This window comes from Pipra filicauda, unplaced genomic scaffold (genome assembly GCF_003945595.2).
Source record: "Pipra filicauda isolate LSUMZ 115617 unplaced genomic scaffold, ASM394559v2 scaffold185_size1782982_pilon, whole genome shotgun sequence".
Taxonomy (NCBI): domain Eukaryota; kingdom Metazoa; phylum Chordata; class Aves; order Passeriformes; family Pipridae; genus Pipra; species Pipra filicauda.
The window spans coordinates 973,623-994,187 of record NW_024104293.1 but is presented as its reverse complement, the minus strand read 5'-3'; the positions used below and the strand labels follow the sequence as shown (position 1 = coordinate 994,187).

General features: G+C 47.0%; 1 protein-coding gene across 2 annotated transcripts in view; it reads right to left on the bottom strand.

The window, feature by feature from the left end:
• Positions 1 to 4,118: 4,118 nt before the first annotated feature.
• Positions 4,119 to 20,565, bottom strand: part of CUNH1orf21 (chromosome unknown C1orf21 homolog) — a 113,063-nt gene continuing 96,616 nt past the window's right edge. For both annotated transcript variants that reach the window (XM_027723460.2, XM_027723463.2), the window contains exons 4-6: positions 17,145 to 17,221; positions 12,748 to 12,808; positions 4,119 to 4,886 (exon numbers count right to left, since the gene is read on the bottom strand). In XM_027723460.2, coding sequence (XP_027579261.1) covers positions 4,848 to 4,886; positions 12,748 to 12,808; positions 17,145 to 17,221 — 177 coding nt within the window. In that variant the 3' untranslated portion in view covers positions 4,119 to 4,847. The remainder of the gene's footprint in view (positions 4,887 to 12,747; positions 12,809 to 17,144; positions 17,222 to 20,565) is intronic.

The following is a 20,565-nucleotide window of genomic DNA, read 5'->3' as shown; positions in this document are numbered from 1 at the left end:
AAAGCTCATCTGGTTCCACCCCCTGCCATGTGCAGGGACACCTTCCACCAGCCCAGGTTGCTCCAAGCCCCGTCCAACCTGGCCTTGGACACTTCCAGGGATCCAGGGGCAGCCACAGCTTCTCTGGGCAACCCGTGCCAGTGTCCCACCCCTGTGGACACCTCATGGCATCAGGGACTGTCACCTGTGAAGCATCAGCGTTGATCAAGGCTGTTGATGGGACAGCAGTGCCAACAGCAACAGGAAATCTTGTTAAAAGCTCACATTAAGTTCATTCCTTGGTAGACACACACATACCCAGCTGGAAGCCTCTCCTGTCCTGAAGGTCTGACGGGTCAGCCAAGCCAATCTGGAGTTGAATGATTGCTAATTCCAAAGTGGGAGCGACAGGAAACTATTGTTTTACAGACCTGATAAAACTGAAACAGCTGACAACCGAGTATTTCTCTTCAGCCCAGTTCTCATACGGAGCCGGCGATGTCTCCAGAGTTCCAACACCTCTCCTGGTGCTTCATCAGCCCCTTTGCTCTTGTGTCATCATTCAGATTTTAAAATACTTGCTGTGCTCCGTCGCCACTCTTATGGCCAGTCCTGGATGTTCTTTACAGCAACAAAAAGGCACACTGCAAAAACCCCACGGAATGCTGCTGATCCCTGGCTCCTTTCTATTCCAGACGCGGCCACCGTGTCCCGTGGCAGCACCGAGCACAACTCCAGCTGCAGAGGTCAGAGGAGGGACGCGGGGACGGCGGGATGAGGCTGTTCCCGGGGTGAGGATCTCACCTGTCTGAAAACATCGCTACTCCTGCTGTGCACACAGGGATGGAAAGCAAGTCAACCCCGGGCTCTGTGGCGGGGGAGGAGACAGAGCTGGGTCTTCTGGCAGCGAGACTTAATTCAAAAAACCCAAACTTCTGACTGAAAGCAAAGGAAGAAATTAATGTTAATTGGGGGTGGAAGACTTTGGGAGGGGTCACAGGTGAAGTGGAACTCACAATAAATAAAACAAATAAAGGCATCATCCTTTTAGGTCAGAGCTCATGGATAAAACATGGCACAGGGCTGGATCTGGGGATGGTCACAGCCGCTTGGGCAACTCTTCCAGCTCCCCAGTTCCTCTGCTAACGCACGGGGCAGGCTCTGAGGGGAAAATCCAACACTGCTCTAAGGGCTTTGCACAAAGCAAAAAGCACAGCAAGGGAGGAAGGTTGATTGCAAAACCCCTTCAACCACAATTTCCTCCAGGATCCCAGAATCCGGCTTGGAGCTTAAACAGTGAGTCAGTCTCCTAAAGTGAAGTTTGGGCCCTAAATCACTTGATATTTCTTTTAAAGGAAACCTTGAAATCCCATTTAAACTAAGCACATCATATCAGATATAAGCAGTTTTCCTTCTCTTCCCACCCTCCTCTTTCCCACCCTGCTGAATATATTTGAGCAGACTAAAGCAATGTGGAGGCAGGGCTGCAAGGAGAGGTGCATTTTAAGCCCCAGTAAACTACTTATATTATTAGAGATCCTCAGCCATTGTACATATTTAGACTTCTAACAAAATGAGCCAGGATTTTGCAAAGGTGGGAGAATTAAAGCAGGTTCAAAAGCAACATTCATTTGAGCACTATCATGGGGCTCCTTGTGGGATCTGATCTCTGCTTCTCCGTATCCAAAACTGTATAAGAGCAATTCTCCTGCCTGACCAAGTCGTTCAGTCGGCTGAAAACCATCAAGAAGCTCCTGGGACCTGCCTGGTACAGGGTGATGGCAGCAAGACCTGTCGTGGCCAAGGATTTGCTGATTTGGCATGAACAGGCAACACCTGCCTCCCTCCCCAAACCCTCAGTTCTGTTCATGTCTCACAGAATCACAAAACATCCTCAGCTGGAAGGGACACACGAGGATCACCCAGTCCAACTCCTGCCCCTGCACAGGACACCCCATGTGCTCTCCTGAGAGCATTTCTTGCAGAAGCTCAGAGCACACTGAAGGCTGTCTCCCTCACGCCAATCCCAGCAGCAGCCTGGGGCAGTCCTGGAGCAGTCCTGGAGCAGTCCTGGAGCAGTACTGGAGCAGTCCTGGAGCAGTACTGGAGCAGTACTGGAGCAGTCCTGGAGCAGTACTGGAGCCTGGAGCAGTCCTGGAGCAGTCCTGGAGCAGTACTGGAGCAGTACTGGAGCAGTCCTGGAGCAGTACTGGAGCAGTACTGGAGCAGTCCTGGAGCAGTACTGGAGCATGTCAACTCCACAGACAACCACTGATGCCCTCCAGACCTCCTGCTCTCTCTTGTGCCTCCCCAGCCAGCAGCAGGACAGTCACAATACTGTCACCTAAAGGTCCCTCAGTGAGGTTCTAATTCAGAGAGAAGACTAAAGCACTTGCTGCTGCTCAGAATAGGAGCACAGGTAAGATGGGAATTGTTTGTCCTCCCTCATAAAGCTTCCACCAAAGCCCAGGCCTTCGGTGCCATCATCATTGGCAAGAAAATTATGAAATAAAAGAATTATTAAAACTAAGAGGTGGCTGAAAGAAAGACCCCAATGTGTCTAACACAGGGTTTGTGAGGGGAATTTTATACATGATATGTTCAGCATCTGGGCAATGAAATATGTTTCAGAAGAACAGACCCAATCCCATCACTCCTGTACCACTCACAAAAGCTTTATAAAGCACTTTGGAGAGAAGGGTTTGCGGGATCAAGCCCCAGGACTCTTTATTAATTAAAGTCTTTTAAATAATTGAAATATGCAGTCTCTTGACTCCCCTCAGCATGGCTACCTGCTCGAGAGCTGGCATAAATTATGGAAAAAAAATCATATCCAAGAGGATGGAGTTATCACCTTGAAGAATTCATCACGGATCAAACGGCTCCGCGGCACTGAGAGATGCCAACAGCTCCAACAAGGAGGATGGGATGGGAGGAAGGCAGTGAAACCTCACCTCCAGGGAGGGCAGGACACTCGGGAAGAGCTGCGTGGCCAAAGCAGCTGCTAAAATGCAATGAGGATTTAGGAAAATCAAAATTGGCTGGAAATTTCTGACCATCGGGATAAAGCTGAACACGCCAGGGAGGACCCTGACACGGAGCTGTCACAGGGAAAGCTGTTTAAGCTCAGAAGCACTTGAGTTGTCTCAGTCCTGGAATACAGCAACCACGGGGCTCAGGCTGAGGCTGATGGGAGCCCAGGGGACTGAGGAGCCTGCAGAGCTCAGGAACAGCTTCTGCCTTCAAGCAAATAGACTGATCTGCAGCTGCTTGGAAAGCTGCTCGTGCTGAAGTGCTCGCATCCAGCGCTGCACAAGTTGGAGTAACTCACAGGTCTCTCTCCCTGGTGGGTCCTCCCCACCCCACTGCCTGAAAACCAAGGGCAAATCCAGTGCAGGGATGGGAGCATGAGGAAGGTGGGGTTTTTCTGGACATATTCTAGGTATGGCACAGCAGTGAGAGGGAAGGAAATCCTCTGTCATGGACTGTCCAACCCCACTCAGAGCAAACATTGGAGGAAACCTCTTTAGTCAAGAAATTCACCAAAAATTTAGAGATTTTCTGAAGACACAGGTGACCTTTGAGAGACTTAGAACCCTTCAAAGGAATCTGATTTTTCAGAAGGTTCAGTGAAAAATGGCCAACAATAAACTTTGGGCTCCATGTCCCCCTGAAGCCACATCATAGCAGATGCTGTTAAAGCAATCCCATGATCTATTCCACACCCATCACACACATCAGAGCAACAAAACCAACACAGTACAGAAACTTATGTCCTGACAAAACTGCAGTGCAAACCTTGCCCTCATACAGCATCGAAGCAGGAAGAAATACCAGCACAGGTAACAATCTCCTTTGAAATAATAAATACAAAAGCTGTATTTTTTTCCTTAATTTTTTTTTTTTAACTCATGACAGCATTTGTTAAAAATATTACATCTGCTTTTGAGAAGGTAATATCCTCTCCATTTAATATGGAAAAATAAACTCTACAGGACACACAACAGATCCCCCCAGTTGGCACAGAGCTGCTTTAAGAGATTAGATCCACAGGACTCATCAAGGCGGAGGGTTGGTTTTGTCTTCCTTGTCCCCAGACTCTGAAAACATTGTGTTGTAGGAATGGTAAAAGACAAGAATACATAAAAACAGTAAAATGTTTATTTTCTTAGAAAAAAAGAGATTCAAAATGATTGTGATCACACTCCCATTCGTGCTCAGCAAAGCCAATACTGCAAGCTTAGTCCTTGATTAAGATACCTATTAAATGAAACTCTTTTTCCTCTTAGAATACAAATTTCTGCTCCTGCATCACTTCCAGTATTTCACTGATAACATGCTTTTAATGGATAATAATTTCTCAGCTTCTTCTCAGCAGAGAAACAAGGCCTGCCATGGCAAAGACATCCCATCTCCAAAGCTTGGAATCACCAGCATTAATAAGCACTCCGGCCCGGACACGGACTGACAGACAGCTTAGGGGTGTTTCTTAGATGCTTGAATGTTCACTTATGGAAGCTTTGTATAACACTACCTCATCTGATAGAAAACAGGCCAGAGGCCTCAGTAAAATCAACAACGTCTTTTGGATTAACTTTTAAGGATTTGCTGCGTATCTGGACACAGAAAAAAGTGAGAAGTTGCAACAAGTTTTAACTAGCAGCAACAAAAACAGTTCCTTACGAGTTCTTAGCAATATTCCTCATCTGTTCATTAGGAAACACTGTAACTGAATGGAGTATATAATGTGGAAATGATCTTCTTCTGTTATGTAGTGCTGTTCGCTCTAGAAGACTCCCGGAAGGTCTCGGCTGGGTTGTAATCTATTTACACAGTAGTTACTCCTGGGGCGAGCGGCAGAGTTGGCACTATGTGACATCCTCCTCTTCTGAACAATAGTCACGACCCTGCAAGGACAAAAGCCAGACAGTTTGTACATGGCTACTGCAGACAGGAATGAGCTGAGGGAGCGCTCGCTGGGAATGCAGACCAGGTCTCTAAACGTGGCGGGGTTCAGGGCTGGGGAGAAACCTCCAGCACAGGGGATGGAGCTTGCACAACTCCTCCAGCCACGAAACCAGGACAGGAGACCCTTCCCTTTCTCTCACTAATAATCTCCTAAATGTCATCCCCTACACTGAATTCCAGGGGGAGTCCAACAAACTGATTTACAAACCTATTTTATGCCAAGATGATTCACCTTGACGGGCACAAACCCTGCACATTTGTTGGGAAGAGATAATCTCCGAGGCAAAAGCAAGGAAGCACATAATCCCATGAGCAACACAAGGCAGCTGCTGTGAACAAGAACACCTCCTGTGATAACCCCAGCAAGAGTTTAACCGAAGAGCAGAAGATACTATTTGTATTGAAATTATGCTTGCACAGTGGGGGATATGGGCTAAGCTTCACAAAACATGGATTTCTTATCAGACCAGTCATGTTAAGCCTTCCATTCCAGCCCAACCACAAGACTGGCAGCAGCATCTCTCTAGGTATTCCCCTTGGGATGTTGTTCTGGAGAAGGTATGTCCTGTCCCTCACTACCTGTTTTGTTCAAAGCAGCAAAAAAAGACCTGACAGGTCCCACTATCCTTGTTTCCCTGCACAAAACCAGCTTTTTGACACAAACCACCTGAGATATCCTGTGTCAAACAAGTCCCTCAAATGCAGTGCCCAAAATCTCTGGGCTATTTCCCATTTTTCCCATGTGCTGGATGTATCACCCAAGAGCTCACGTGGAAAATCCCAGCAGCTGAGCAAAGGGCTGTCATGGAAGAAGAAGAAAAAGAAGAGGAGAAATATGAGACTGTCTAACCTTCAACAGAGCATAAAAAGTCAACATCACCCTGTAAGCAGAAGACACCAACACAGCAGTGGTAAAACAGGGGTACCCAGCTGCCTCCCAGATCAAAACCAATCACTGTCCTGTCAGGAAAGGGAAGGGAGGAGAGATAAAAGTGAAAAAAAAAGGGAAGAGATGTTTCTTGATGCAGCAATCAGTTTATTTGGGACACACAGCAGGGGTGCACATCAGGAACAAAGGCTCCAAAATGCCCCTGCAGTTACAATCCCAGTGCCAGTGGTGGGATTGCAGAGCTGGCTTTGCTGGAGAGTCCACACCCAGGAATGTGTGCACTCTAACAGCTCCCCAGGGGCCCAGCACTGTTAGCAAAAGGGTTTTCTTAGTAAGTTAAAATAAACCCCAAGAGACTAATCAGCTCAAATTCCAATTCAGCAGTCACTGACCCAGAAAGAAAGGAAATAAAATACATTTTTTAAACTAAAAGCTCAAAAAGAAGGAACGCTGAAATACTTTGCAGTGAAACCCAAATCCACCACTTTTCTCCAGTCCAGGGCCCACATCTGGACAAAACCAGGAGACTAAGCTGGTGGTGATAAAAGCTTTGTCCAACATGCTTCAGAGCTGTGAAATGCAGCAGCAGTGAGGGATGGCTGAGGCTCAGGGCACCTGCAGGAGATCCATTTACCTGGTTCCTCGGCCTCCTGCTCAGGAGGGAGCCCATCATTCCCCACCACGCTCCCACCAGTGGCCATCACTGCTATCACAGCCTCAAACAGACCCAACTCCTGGAAGAAAGCCATCATGCACTCCCTGTTTCCCTCCCGTTCCTCCTGCCATTTCCTTCTGCTTCTGGGTTTGCTCTGTGGCTGCCGAGTGCGTCAATCCCCAAAGGGATGCCAAGGACCTTCTTCAACAGCAACGGCCTTCGGAGGTCGCTTCCAGCCCAAACCACTCTTTGATTCTGTGAAACATCAACCAGTGAAGCAGCAGCCAGATGATGAGCTGGTAATGTGAGCAGAGGAGCTCCAGTGGTATCTAAGTTTAGACTGAAAGGATGATGGTTTTTTTTTCCAGGAGCAGATGTGTGACAGGAAGCAAAGGAACCAGAGGAGGTAACAACTTCCCTCAAACAGACCACCACTGTGTCTGGAAAAGAAGTCTGCAGGAGAAGAGAACGCTCCAGTGTGACCTTATTGTGGCCTTTCAGTACCTCAAGGGGCTACAAGAGTGACAAGACAAGGGGGAATGGCTTCCCACTGACAGAGGACAGGTTTGGATTGGGTATTAGGAAGAAATTCCTCCCTGGGAAGGTGGTGAGGCCCTGGCACAGGTTGCTCAGAGAAGCTGTGGCTGCCCCACCCCTGAGCTGTCCAAGACCAGGCTGGATGTGGCTCTGAGCAACCTGGTGTAGCGGGAGATGACCCTGCCCTTGTTGGGCAGGGGGTGGAGTAAGATGATCTTTAAGGTCCCTTTCCAACCCAAACCACTCTATGAGCCTATGATTCCATGATTGCCAGTCAAATCCTGTCCAGGGGAGCAGGCTCCTGCGTCCAGAGGAGCCAGTGGAACAGAGCAGGTGGCTACCGAGAGGACTTTATGGGCCTTCCTTTAATAGCCCTTAATAGCACAGGACATTAAATGAGTTGTAATGATAATGGTAACACATGCCTCCAAGTCCAGCTAATTCCTGAGGAATCCCGTCTTCCTCCCCTGCAGTTCCAAATCCAACTTTCAGCTTTTGTCGGTGTCCACAGAAACATCTCCAAACACCTTGAATGCCTCCTTTCCTGCCTGTACCCAAACCAGAAGGGCTCATCCCCCTCTAGAAATCACCTACCGGGGGTGCACCACGGCTGATGAGATCCTTTTGGGGAATAAAAAGAGGAAAAAATCACAGGAAAAGGGTTTCCCCCCCCCCTTTGGGTGGCAGGGCGAGGCACAGCCCGCCCGGCTGAATGGCCCCTTGTGCCGGGGATGCGCTTCCGCAGCTTGGCACCGGCATCCCAGCCACGGCCCGGGAGGGAGGGAGAGCAGGGCGGCCGGGCCGGGAGAGGGGAACGAGCTGCACCAAGCAGCCCTTTCTTCTGCCGGGCTGAAAGAGCTGGGGGGACACAGTGGCCCCTTTCACGGAGGAGGCGGCGCTGGGAATGGCGAGCCCGGCTCTGCGCTGGGAACCCTTTTCATCAATCTGGTTTTGTTTACAGCCCGCGCAGAAAGGATGGGAAGAAAATGCCGAGAGGCGGCACTAAATCATTGTATACTGTGCTAATTTTCGTCCGTTTCTCATTTTGTTAGGGAAAAAATCAATGGAGTCATTAAGAGCAATCCACTTTGCTAATGAGTTTCTGCCTAATCATTCTGCCCTTGCATACGTTTCGTTAGCAACCCCCCTTCCTCTTTAAATACCATACAACGAGCTGCATTGTGTCGCCGCCGCGCTCCATGCCCAGTTTTACTAACGAGGGGATGCAGCGAGTTGATGCCAGGCACCTCTGCCCTGGCCTGGGTACTCCCGGACCCGGCTCCCGGTGACCAGGTGAGTGGACTGGCAGAGAAATCCCTGCAAACCCACCCCCACACTGGCACCGGTGCCCAGGACCAAGTGATCTCTTGACCCAAAGTGACAACCCCTGTGGTGGTGGACACGATTCCCCACACTCGGGGTATCCACCGACCACACCAGAGCTGTTATGGGGACGTCTTCACTTGCTATGACATTTTTTAATCTCATTTTTGTCCATGAGGATGTTTGCATTGTGATTATTTCTTAATCCCAGGCTGGTTTGGTTCAGAAGGGACCTTAAAGCTCATCTCATTCCATCCCCTGCCATGGGCAGGGACACCTTCCACTAGCCCAGGTTGCTCCAAGCCCCGTCCAACCCGGTCTTGGACACTTCCAGGGATCCAGGGGCAGCCACAGCTTCTCTGGGCAACCTGTGCCAGGGCCTCCCCACCCTCACAGGGAGGAATTTCCTCCTAATACCCAACCCAAACTCGTCCTCTGTCAGTGGGAAGCCATTCCCCCTTGTCCTTTCACTCCAGGCCCTTGTCCCCAGTCCCCCTCCAGCTCTCCTGGAGCCTCCTAGGTACTGAAAGGCCACAATAAGGTCTTCCCAGAGCCTTCTCTTCTCCAGGCTGAACAATCCCAACTCTCAGCCTTTCCTCCCAGCAGAGCTTCTCCATCTCTCTTCTCATCTTGGTGCCTCCTTTGGACTGTCTCCAACAGCTCCATGTCCTTCCTGTGCTGGGATTTCTTCTTGAGGGGTGACATGGAGCTTGCATGGGGTCCTGTGGAATCAGGGTCCAAACAAATTTGAGATGTAGAAAGAAAAAACACCCTGAAGACTGGAGAAACTTTAGGAGAAAGGTGTTAGCTCTTCATTGTGTGCTTCACTGTGACTCTTTTTGAAGGCAAATGCAATTAGTCCTTGCACTATTAGATTAGAGAGAACCCAGGTAATTAATTTATTTGCCTGAATATCAATACAAATGGCCTCCTACCAGGACACGTTTCTATCTTCCTAATCAGAGCTGGGATTTCAAAACCAGATTTATCCCCCTGTGAGAGGGTAGTGACTGCCCCAGCCCTGGTTGCAGCCAGTGGAGCCCCTTTCTCCTCTGCTGGGCACAGCAGATCTCAGATTTATCCAGCAGCTGCCGGGTCTGCTTCAGAAGGAATGTTCAATCACTCTCTGCTTCCTTCTCAGGTTTCCAAAGCTGTATTTCTGCGTATTTCTGCCTCCATCTCTCAGGTCAAGCAAATCACTTGTACTCCTGACCCACATCTTTCTAATTTACTCTGGGGGAACACTCTCCTCAAGCTTAATTGCTATTACCTCTTGCTCATCCTCCACTGGAATATATTTCTGTGATTTCAGGCAGGCCTAATTTTCAATAATGATGATCATACTGACACAAGGTGAGCTGTCTCCTTCCCAGTGCCTGTCTCTGCTCCATTTTCCTCCTGAACTCTTGCTGCACACGTGTCTTTTTGTCTCCAAAAGCCAGGCCCATGACAAACAGTGTTTGGACAATGCTCTCAGACACAGGGAGGGATTGCTGGGGTAGTCCTGTGCAGGGCCAGGAGCCGGACTTGATGGTCCTTGTGGGACTCTTCCAGACCAGGATGTTCTATGATACTACTGTTTCCTGTGCTTAACTCTACCCAGCTACTCCCAGTCTCCCACAAAACTTTGTATCTCTGGCTTCTCATCAGTTTTTTCAGTATTTTAAGCTCAAATTCTGGTGTCTCTGAAACGACTGGGCTGACTCCAGCAGAACCAACATCTAACCCTATGTGCAAGGCTGACTTTCACATTCTCAGGCAGTGCTACCTCAGCCTTCATTCCAGTATTTCTTCCTTCCAACAAACCCTATGAATTGAATTACCACAATCACACGCAGTTCCATACAGGCAAGTTCAGCTCCAGCTCTCCAGGCAGGGACTCACGCAGAGACAGGAACAGATGTCTCCCTCTGAATGCCTCACAGTGTTTTGACACTGAATTTTGGTAGACAGGAGCTCCACTCATTGGGGTTGACATTCTGGTTTTTACCTTTGGGTGGCATTTGCAGGAGGCAGTTGAGCTTCGTAGGGGCAGCCAGAGAGATTCTCCAGACTGTTTCATCATGGCTTTTTTTGGATCTGCAGGATTCATAAACGCTTCAGCTGATGAAATGTCAGCCTGTGTTCTTTCCATTTCACACTTTGATTGCAGAAATTTTATTTTAGCTGACCTTCCTGTCCATTTAATGGCTGTGAGGAGTCCAAAACACCCGTTTCATTTTCCTGTCTAATGTGCAGCTCACACGTAAGAGTTGTTGTTACTCACTTGTAATAAGTGACCCGACACCCCCTGAGACTCCAACACAAGCTGAGGGATGTTTTGCTCCTGCCTGTGGAGTTTCTGTAGGCACAGCCCAGAGTTGGTGACAGACTCCGTGTCTCCATCACAAACCCAGTGCTGCTCATGGCCACGGTTACCACGGGAACGTTACAACATGTTTTGGGACCTCATCAGCCACAGGCAACACCCTCCACTTCTGCAAACTACTTCAGCTGCAACTGGTGAGCTGCTCACTGATAGAACTCCTTTAATTGTTTGACAGTGCCCTCAAAATGCTGTTTAGGCATCAGACAAAACCCCTCATGTTTTCCAGTCTTTTTGGCATTTGTGGCAATACCTAGAAAAAAATGTGTTATGGGCAAAGATTAATTAAAAAACCCCAAACTCTCCCTTAGGAAGACTATTTCCTCAGGCACAGGAGGTCCCCAGAGAACACAAATCCCACGTTCAGCTGCACATTAACTCCTGCCAGTCCCATCAAGTGTCAGCAGCTTGAAAAGCAGGAGAGCCCTCTCTCTCCTTCTGACAGATAAACTGTGTATTCCCTCTAAACAAATTCCTGATGGAGAAGATAAATTTGTACAAATGCCCTGGAGATCACCTGTAACATCTGAGAGCATGATCCAACCAGCCAGAAGACATGGGCAGCTGCACTCAGTGTGGCAGGAATGGGATTAGTGCCCTGAAACAAAAAACTAACCAGAACTCATCATCAAACACAGCCTCAGCTGGCCTGGACTGCAGATAACACAGACCTTTGGAAAATCCATTTCACTGGAGATTTTGCATTTGACATTATGGAAGGGGATGATGTCCAGGAAAGGCATCTGAATATTCATAGGGTGATGCATTTACTCAAAGGAGATGTAGTTATATTGTGGATATGTAGAAATTCTACTTTTAAATGCACTTTGGTTACACAAAATCTTACCCCTGTGAAATACTGGTACAGAAATATTCTTCTCAGGAATCTACAAACTTCTCCTCACTTCTGCTCTTTCCCTTTGTCTCATTTTTTGCTTTCATAATTTATATTCTTTTTAGAGTAACAAATTTCTTGCTTGGGACAAATAAGAGATTGGTCACTCCTTGTAGCACTCTGACTCCTAACACCAGGAGTGCTGGCAAAAATGGCAGAAATTCAGAGCCATCCAAGGAAAAATTTCCCTTCTACTCTGCAACCCAACACAACTTAGAATAGAATAGAATAGAATAGAATAGAATAGAATAGAATAGAATAGAATAGAATAGCAGTATTTCATTTGGAAGGGACCTACAAGGATCATCTGCCCAATCAACTGAGCACTTCAGGGCTGACCAAAAGTTACATCATTGTTAATGGCATTGTCCAAATATCTCTGAAACACTGATAGGCCTGAAGCAACAACCAGCCCTCTGGGAAGCCTAAACCAGTGTCTGACCTCCCTCTCAGAAAAGAAATGTTTCCTCAGGTCCAGTCAGAAATTGGCAGTACAAATTAGCTTACTGCAATTGAGGAAGGAAATATTTAATATAAAGTATTAAACAAGACAAATGACTCCAAACTAAAAGGGTGTACTGGTGCACGAACCTCAGCTCAAGGTATAAGCAAATACTGAGATCTAGACTTGATCCACACAGCCCACTTAATTCCTCAAGCCTCAGTTTCCCATCTGTACTGGGATACAATTATTCATAGGATCATTTAGGATCATTTAAGCTGGAAAAGCTGTCTAAGATCAAGTCCAATGCTTTACCAGCATCAAGATTCCAGTTGTCTCCCACAGAGATTAAATGAAAGATCAAATTAGTAATGACCTAAAATCCCACTTTGCTCTTCTCCTTTATCCATGATATCCTGGACATTGGAGTTAACCTGCCATCCATCCTAGACTGGTGATGTTCCCACAAAACAAAGGATTCTCCCCAGTACTGCCCGCAATCCCTACTTTTCTGGTCTTCTTTGCACTTCATCTATCTAACCAAGGAGCATTTAAGGGGATCTTGGGCCAGATCCCTTCCAAACCATGGAGAATGTGGAGTGCTGCAGCAGGCAGGTCCAGCTGTCCTCCCCGTGGAGCTGGGAAACCTGTGTGTCCTCCCCTGAGAACGTCCATTTACATCCCTGTGTCTTACCTTTTCAATTTTTTCATCAAGCATTCTGAAGAATTCTTGTTGGCTTTCAGAGATGTGCATGCTGGAAGGCAAAGGAACAGTATCAGCACAACACAAATTTTTCCATTATAGAACACTGATGCTGCAGACCAGGGTTGCTGAGGGACCCAGCTGTCAGCTTTCACCATTGTGAAAAATAAATCACTTTACACTTTCATCTACAATGTCAATTTTTAAAATCTTTTTTCTTTTTCCTATTTTTGGTTTGCCCACAAAAAAACCTCACTGCATGTAGTTCTGTATATGTGTGCTACGCTTGGGATGGTAACTAGGACACAGGAGCATCCATGGAGGGAATGAATGGAGGAGACCATTCCCTTTTCCAGGTGGGCTGCCCGGGCCAGTGGGAGCCCCCTCTGCGTCAAAACAGGTTTTCCAAGGCTGCCAATTCCACCACCACCAAATGAAATGAAATGCCAAGGAGGTTAAAGTCTTGCACTGGAGGATCTGCGCGTCCTGCCACAGGTGGGCTCTGCACCCAACACCCAGCTACGCCTACGAGCCCAGGCTGGACCTTCCCTGCCAGAGGGGTGGTCCCTACTGCTCCCTGAGCACACCCAACAGGTTACTCACAGAATCATTTAGGTTGGAAAAGCGCTCTGAGATCATCCAGTCTGACCATCCCCCCAGCACTGCCAAGGCCACCACTAACCCGTGTCCCCAGGTGCCACATCTACACACCCTGTAAATCCCCCGGGACGGGGACTCCACCACTGCCCTGGGCAGCTGTGCCAATGGTTGACCACCCTTTTCATGAAGAGATTGTCCCTAATATCCAATCTAAACCTCCCCTGGCACAACTTCAGGCCATTTCCTCTTGTTCTATCACTTGTTACTGGGAGGAGAGACTGAAAACTCCTACAACCTCCTGTCAGGGAGTTGTAGAGAGTGAGAAGGTCCTCTCGAGCTTCCTTTTCTCCAGGCTGAGCCCCCCCAGCTCCCTCAGCCGCTCCTCATCAGATTTGTGCTCCAGACCCTTCACTTCAATTAATTCTGCAGCACCAAGAGTCTCAGTGATATGATTTTGGATTAGCAAAGAGGGATGGAAAATACTCCTTTTTGTTGAGGGTGGCACAAGACCACAAGCCCTTCCCCAAGGGGGGACTTGCAAGCTAAAAATCCAGGAAGGTGGGACGTCAAGGAAAGGACGAGGAGACAAAGATGAGGATGTTGGCAGACAGTGTTTGGGGTGGGTCTGCTTTATGTATGTTAGAGGATGGGGAGAACCTCCTTCCTGCATGAATAACATCCCTCCGGGAAGGTGAGGCCGGAGCATCCTCTGGACCCACAGCAGGGAGGAGCACCTGGGCCCACGGGGGGCTGGGGAAACGTGCCAGGGACTCAGTGTGCAACAAAAAAAGATGCAGAAAAGGAAGGATGAGGACTGGTGCCAGTGTTAACAGTGATGCCAAACGGTCAGGACACACAGCTCTCGGAGATTTTCTCCAGCACAAAAAGCTGGCTTGGTTTGCTGCATTCCCACCCCTTTCCTCAGAGTGATCCTTTCAGCTGTCATGAGTTAATACTCTCCCTAAGTGCCCAACAACAGGCTGCACTTCCCTACAAAGCTCAGCATTCAGACTGCCCTCGCTATCAGGATGAACATATACAATGATTTGCTTATGTTGGACATAAATGAAGGCTCAGTTCAGAAGCGAAGGTTTCAGAAATGGCATTAAAACCTAAAGCTGGTGATTCAGGAGCAGGAACAATTCACCTTTCAGTGGTTGTGGGAGTTTTTGTCCCCAGCTGTCTGCCAGTCCCTCAGGTTCCCACCTCCACCTCAGATGGGCAAAAGATGCTTGTTTGGGACAGCTGCCCCTGTCACCTGCATGTTCAGGTGTCTTGGAGAGAGATTTTAGGGCAGTACAGCCCTTTCTTGGTAGGTAAGTGCTTGAAAAACAGTTTTGCCTTTGCAACACCATAAATCCTGTTTCTAATAAAATGAGATGATACTGGAGTGACTCACCCCAGCCATAAATTGTAAGAAAACTAAAAGAAGGCAGGGGAAAAAAAAAAGGAGGATTGCATTGCTATATACATGAGAATTCCCACAGGAAGTCCTAAAGACCTGACAGTCTGTGATCTTCACACAAGTTTGTCTGGGCAGGAAAACTGCCCCACAATTTAGAGACGAAAGACACTCCAATGCTGACAATTGAGGAGCTGTGTATAACTGTAAAATCCACTGCAGGGCAGGGAACTGACAGAATTAGTGAACACTGGAAGAGTCAGAAAACCATCAAATCGAAGCTGAGTTCTTGGAGAACAGAACAGAAAAAAAAGATTTCCCCAAATCGAAATGTGGATTTAATTCTCCATGTAAGAAGCACATCAGAAGGCATGAGAACACATTTTTAAATGTTTTGTGGCAGGCTGATGAAACACATTTTGCCAAAAGCAGAGATATTTATCCCCAGTATCAGCACTCTCTGAGTGATGAATGGACTCAGAGAAGCTCTGCCAAGAAGGAGTGAGTAAAAACTTCCCTGGGAGCTTAATCAGTAGAATTTAGGAACACCTGCATCCAGCTCTGGGGTCCCCAGAACGAGTCATGGACTTGTTAGAGAGGGTCCAGAACATGCCATGGAAATAGTCAGAGGGCTGGAGCACCTCTGCTCTGGAGACAGGGGGTGTTCAGTGGGGAGAAGAGAAGGCTCTGGGGTGACCTTATTGCAGCCTTTCAAAATATCAATATATAACATGGAGAGGGAATTCTTAGCAAGCCAGTAGTGACAGGACAAGGAACAACAGTCTTGCAGTGACAAGAGGGCAGGGTTAGATGGGATATTGGGAAGGAATTCTTCCCTGTGAGGGTGGGGAGGCCCTGGCACAGGTTACCCAGAGAAGCTGTGGCTGCCCCATCCCTGGAAGTGATTTATCCACTCATTTCTGCTCTTTCAGCTGAGTAACCCTTTTCCCCCCAGTGCCAACCCCCCCAGCAGCCAGAACCGCTGTGGTTTTTAGAAGATAAACCTTTAAAAAAATAATTGTGCGTGATAGCAGCTATTTGCTGACCTGGCATTTAGCAACTCAAACACATGTAGCCACTTTACAAACAGAAATGCAGTGGTAACTTGGGCAAACAGTGGACCTTCTGCCCAACAACCTACCGTGACATTCTGCACCTCTCTCAGAAGTTTACTTATTTTGGCAGGACTGGCATAAAAATATTTACCTCTGCCAGTGCAATGAAAAAAATGGGCTTTTTGGTGATTCAATGTCAGTTCTGATTTCTGCAGGAACCTTTAAAATGATGGGTTTGATGAAAGAATGGAAACCCTGAACCCATGCAGTTCCTCTGGCTTGGATGTACCAAGAGATTACCCACCAAAAGAACAGCCCTTTTCTACCCCAGACTAATTAGCCTCATGTTAGAGCATCTTAAATACATCTCTGACCCTGCTGGGAAGGGCAGAGCCACAGTAATGAAGTACAGCTTTGCTAAAGTGTGATTTTACCTCCACCTCCCTCCTGTGAGTTTCTTTGCAATTACGTCCAAAGCACTTATTTTTTCCCTTTGAAAGGAGGCTGAATTATACTGTCAGTTGATTAGGAAATTACTAAAGTTTCCAGTCTTGAAACTGTGTTCAAAGCACTTGATATTCAGCAAGTTAAAGTTAATAAGTGCCCTGAGGGCAGGGCATAAAGAACAGCATTTCCATAGTGTTCAAAATCCAGCAGCAGAGCTTCTTCACTTGTTCGTTACGAACCTCATATACAGCTCCATGTAATCTGTTATTTCCAAGCCAATTAGCGATTAAATGTAATGATGATTTAGATAAGAAATGAATTACTAATATCAATAACCAGCTCTGTCACAAGAGTTAAATATTTCATGGCACTGGCTGACCTCAGCCAGGGTATGGGCACAGAACTGCCAGCCAAGGGTGGAAAAACTCTCAGCTACAAAACCCTCCTCATTTGAATGTGACCATTCTAAATGGAAGAAGTTTACCATTCCCAATCCCAGGCAATACAGCTGCTAATGTACACCAGGAGCAAAAACCTCCCTGGGAAATTAACCCATAGTATCTATGAACAGTAGTGGAGATACAATTTTAGTTATGTGCAAGTTGTATAGAAAGCTGAGAAACAACACAGGATGGGTCTCCTACCAGCCATGACAAGATGCCTCTCACCTCTTTTTAGGTCCTTTGCTGTGCAAAGGAGAGATGCTGCCCAGTGTGGTGTTGGTCTTGGGACACGAGTGACCTTATCTACTCAAATTGAGCATGGTTTTAGGGCTGCTGGAGCCACCAGCTGGTCTGCACTAGGCAGCAATCTTGAATCTCACAGACACTGCTTAACCCTCTGGTTATTTGTATTATGACTTAAACAACAAAAATTGAACTTACTTTGCTCTGGGTTGATGTACTAATCCTGGGATCTCTTTATTAGATTTAAGTCTTACGTTTGAACTGGCACTTTTTTCCTGAAACACACAAAAAACACACAACAGAGATACCATCAGTATTTATTTAAGCACACAAAGGGAGACAGGCACTTGTCATCACAGTGTCACACTGGGCTGGGTTCAGGCTCAACCTGCAGAACCCCGTGAGGAAAGCTCAGCGAAAATTAAATTAAAGGCAACACAACTGATGCAGTGACCCCACGTGGGCAATTTTTAAATGCCATGGGCTTGGTGGTGTGGGGGAACTGCCTCTGGGTCACCGAGCGAAATCCATGGAAAATGAGGTGTGCATCTGTGGCTTGGCTTCTCACAGAGTTGTATCAATAACAACATCAACTGGCACCTTTGAGAGGGCCCCAGAGTAACCCAGGCTTGCTAAGAACAGAGCTGAGAAACATTGTGGAAAACCATCTGTGGGAGGAAGCATATGTTAAACGTGGCAGGGAGAAGAGCAGCAATGGCAGACTTGACCTGCTCAGCCAGAAAATCGGGAACAAGGAAGGAAACCAGCTCTGGAGAGCCCATCATAAGAAGGATGTGGATCTGCTGGAGAGAGTCCAGAAGACACCACCAAGAAGAGTAGAGGGGCTGGAGCCCCTCTGCCCTGGAGCCAGGCTGGGAGAGCTGGGGGGGTTCACCTGGAAAAGAGAAGGCTCCAGGGAGAAGGCTTCCTAAAGGGGCTTCCAGGGAGCAGGAGAGGGACTTTGGACAAGGGCCTGGAGTGAAAGGACAAGGGGAAATGGCTTCCCACTGCCAAGGGCAGGGTGAGACTGGGTATTGGGAAGGAATTGTTCCCTGGGAGGGTGGGGAGGCCCTGGCACAGGTTGCCCGGAAAAGCTGTGGCTGTCCCTGGATCCCTGGAAGTGTCCAAGGCCAGGTTGGACGGGGCTTGGAGCAACCTGGGCTGGTGGAAGGTGTCCCTGTCCAGGGCAGGGGGTGGGACTGGATCTTTAAGGTGTCTTCCAACCCAAACCATTCCATGTTTATAGACAAGAACACAACCATGTCCTCTGCAGAGGACCAGAACCGTTAAAAACATCTTAAGAAAGGCATGAGAAGGGAAAAGAGATGAGAGCCAGCACAAGGTAACACCTTGTCATCATGTCATGAGCTTCTGTAAACCAAAACTTAGTGCACACATGTATCTATTATCTCCAAAATCCTTGAAAAGGATAAGGCCCCTGCCAGATCCTCCCAGTGCCGTGTGCTAGGGAAAGCTGCTGGTGCAGATGGGAGAGGTCTGAGTCAAATCTTACAGCTTACCCGCTCCACAAAGCCCTCTGAGTTTCTTAGCCATGACAATTTAAGAAACATAAAGCCAAAAATTAGTGGGTTTGTGGGTAATTTTGGTGAGTTTGTTTAGCCTTATTTAGTCTTTGAGTGTCTGAATCACACAAGGCAATTTTGGAGAGGGCTACTAAATCACTGAGTCAAAAAAAAAAAAAGAGGCTGTCTAGCAGTTAATATTTTAATGAATAATTCCACAAGGGATGTAAACATCAACTGCCTCAGCATCTTTGGCACTGTTTAATGCATATCTTCTAATCCTCCTAAGCAGAGAACTGTGTGTTGCATGAAAATAACAGTGAGAGAGAAACAAGCCCTTCCTCCAAGCTCTAACAAGTGTCTGTGTGTTTGCTACATCCCACCAGCCACCGCCTGCCCGTGACCCCGGGATGTCAAGTCAAATCAGCAGAAGATAAAATCCCTTCTTTCAAAGCATCTCCTAGCAGTGTGCAGATGTTGTGTGTGATGAACATGCATGAACCTCTCATGAGCTGCTGCCTGACTCTCACAGCTGGCAAGCAGAATGAAAAGAGAGGGATGGGTCTCATGGGGGAGACACTCGTGACAACACCAACACCTGAAGTCAGCTAAAGCCCAACCTCGTGCATCAGGTGAGCTTTTATCACCAGATTTACTCCAGGGGAAGGGGAAAGGGAAGGGGAAGGGAGAAGGGGGAAAGGAAGCTCTGATCTACAGCTCCTGTGTTGGGAGCTTTGATAAATCACAGCAGGGCAAACTTGACTTCCACACCTCTGCTCATGCTCTGGCGTCAGTGCAGCTCTATCAGGAGTTGGAATCAGCCCAAATCCCAGCCTAAAGAAACTTCTGGCACTTAGGAATGAATAGAAAGACATAAGAAAAATATATGTTGCCTTCTCTCTCTGGGTCCCAGAGCAGTATTCAGAATATTAACAGACTGACATAGGAAAAGGGAAATAAAATATCAGTTTACTTGACTTCAAGATTCCACAGTTTATTCTTTCCCTCCCATTGCTCCTGATAATTAACACACCTCAATTATCTATTACAATTCTCCTGTTTAAGCAGAGATTATTTTACCTTCTCCATCTGTTGCTCAGCAGGAACAAACAGAAAAAGGGGAGTTAAGAGAAAAATAAACCCCAAGCAGGTCTCAAATTGGCTCATTGCTTTGTTTCTAGCTATTATTTATGGCACTGATATTTCATTGCACCGATCGAAATATTGGCTTTGATAAAAATAGATATTCAAAAACAATTCTCCCAAATACAAACAAATAGACCTATTTTTTCCTCGTTACTTTGAAGACAAACTGACTCATCAGAAACTAATGGTCTGGCTTCTAATATCCTGCTAACAACAACAAAAAAAGCTGAGATGCTCTAATGCAGTCAAATTATTCTTTCAGGCTGACTTGACTTTGACTGAAGGGTCACATCTCTCAGTTCAACCTCATTTTCTCCCCTATTTAACAATAAATAAGTTAGCAGGCATCAACAGAACCACACCTGGTTTTAAAGCCCAAATCTGTTGCAAATGGAAAGGAATATGCAGAAGTTTGTTTTTAATCTGGCTCTGCTTATAAGGATTATTAAAAGTAAGTGCAGTAAATGCTGCCTCACACCACAGGCTTAAAAGGAAACCCTCCAGGATGCTGCACTTGGAGAGCAGCATTGGCAAAAAAGGGGAATAGTGGACATTTTCCTCCCCATTATTTTGCAATTAATCATTATCAAGGTAAAACTGTCATCCAATCAAGGTGATTTCATTTGATAGATTTGTTAATTATTGTTAATTCCTCCATAAAGGACGCACCATATCCAGAATTTCAGGGCACTAACAGATGGCAGTGACTCTGCTGCCAGATGCTATTAACACAGCAACAGCCACTACTGCCACTATAATTAAATATCTGTCAACATTTCCCTTGATGCTTCCCCTCTTATGAACCCATTTCTACAGACAGGGGAACTTCATTGGAAGGATTCTGCTTTTCTTCATCAGGCTGCCACAGATGGACTCAGGTAAGCTGTTAATAGTCCTTCTTCTCCACACTTTTAACACTCAGCTTATTAGAGAAGGGCTGATTTTTAAGA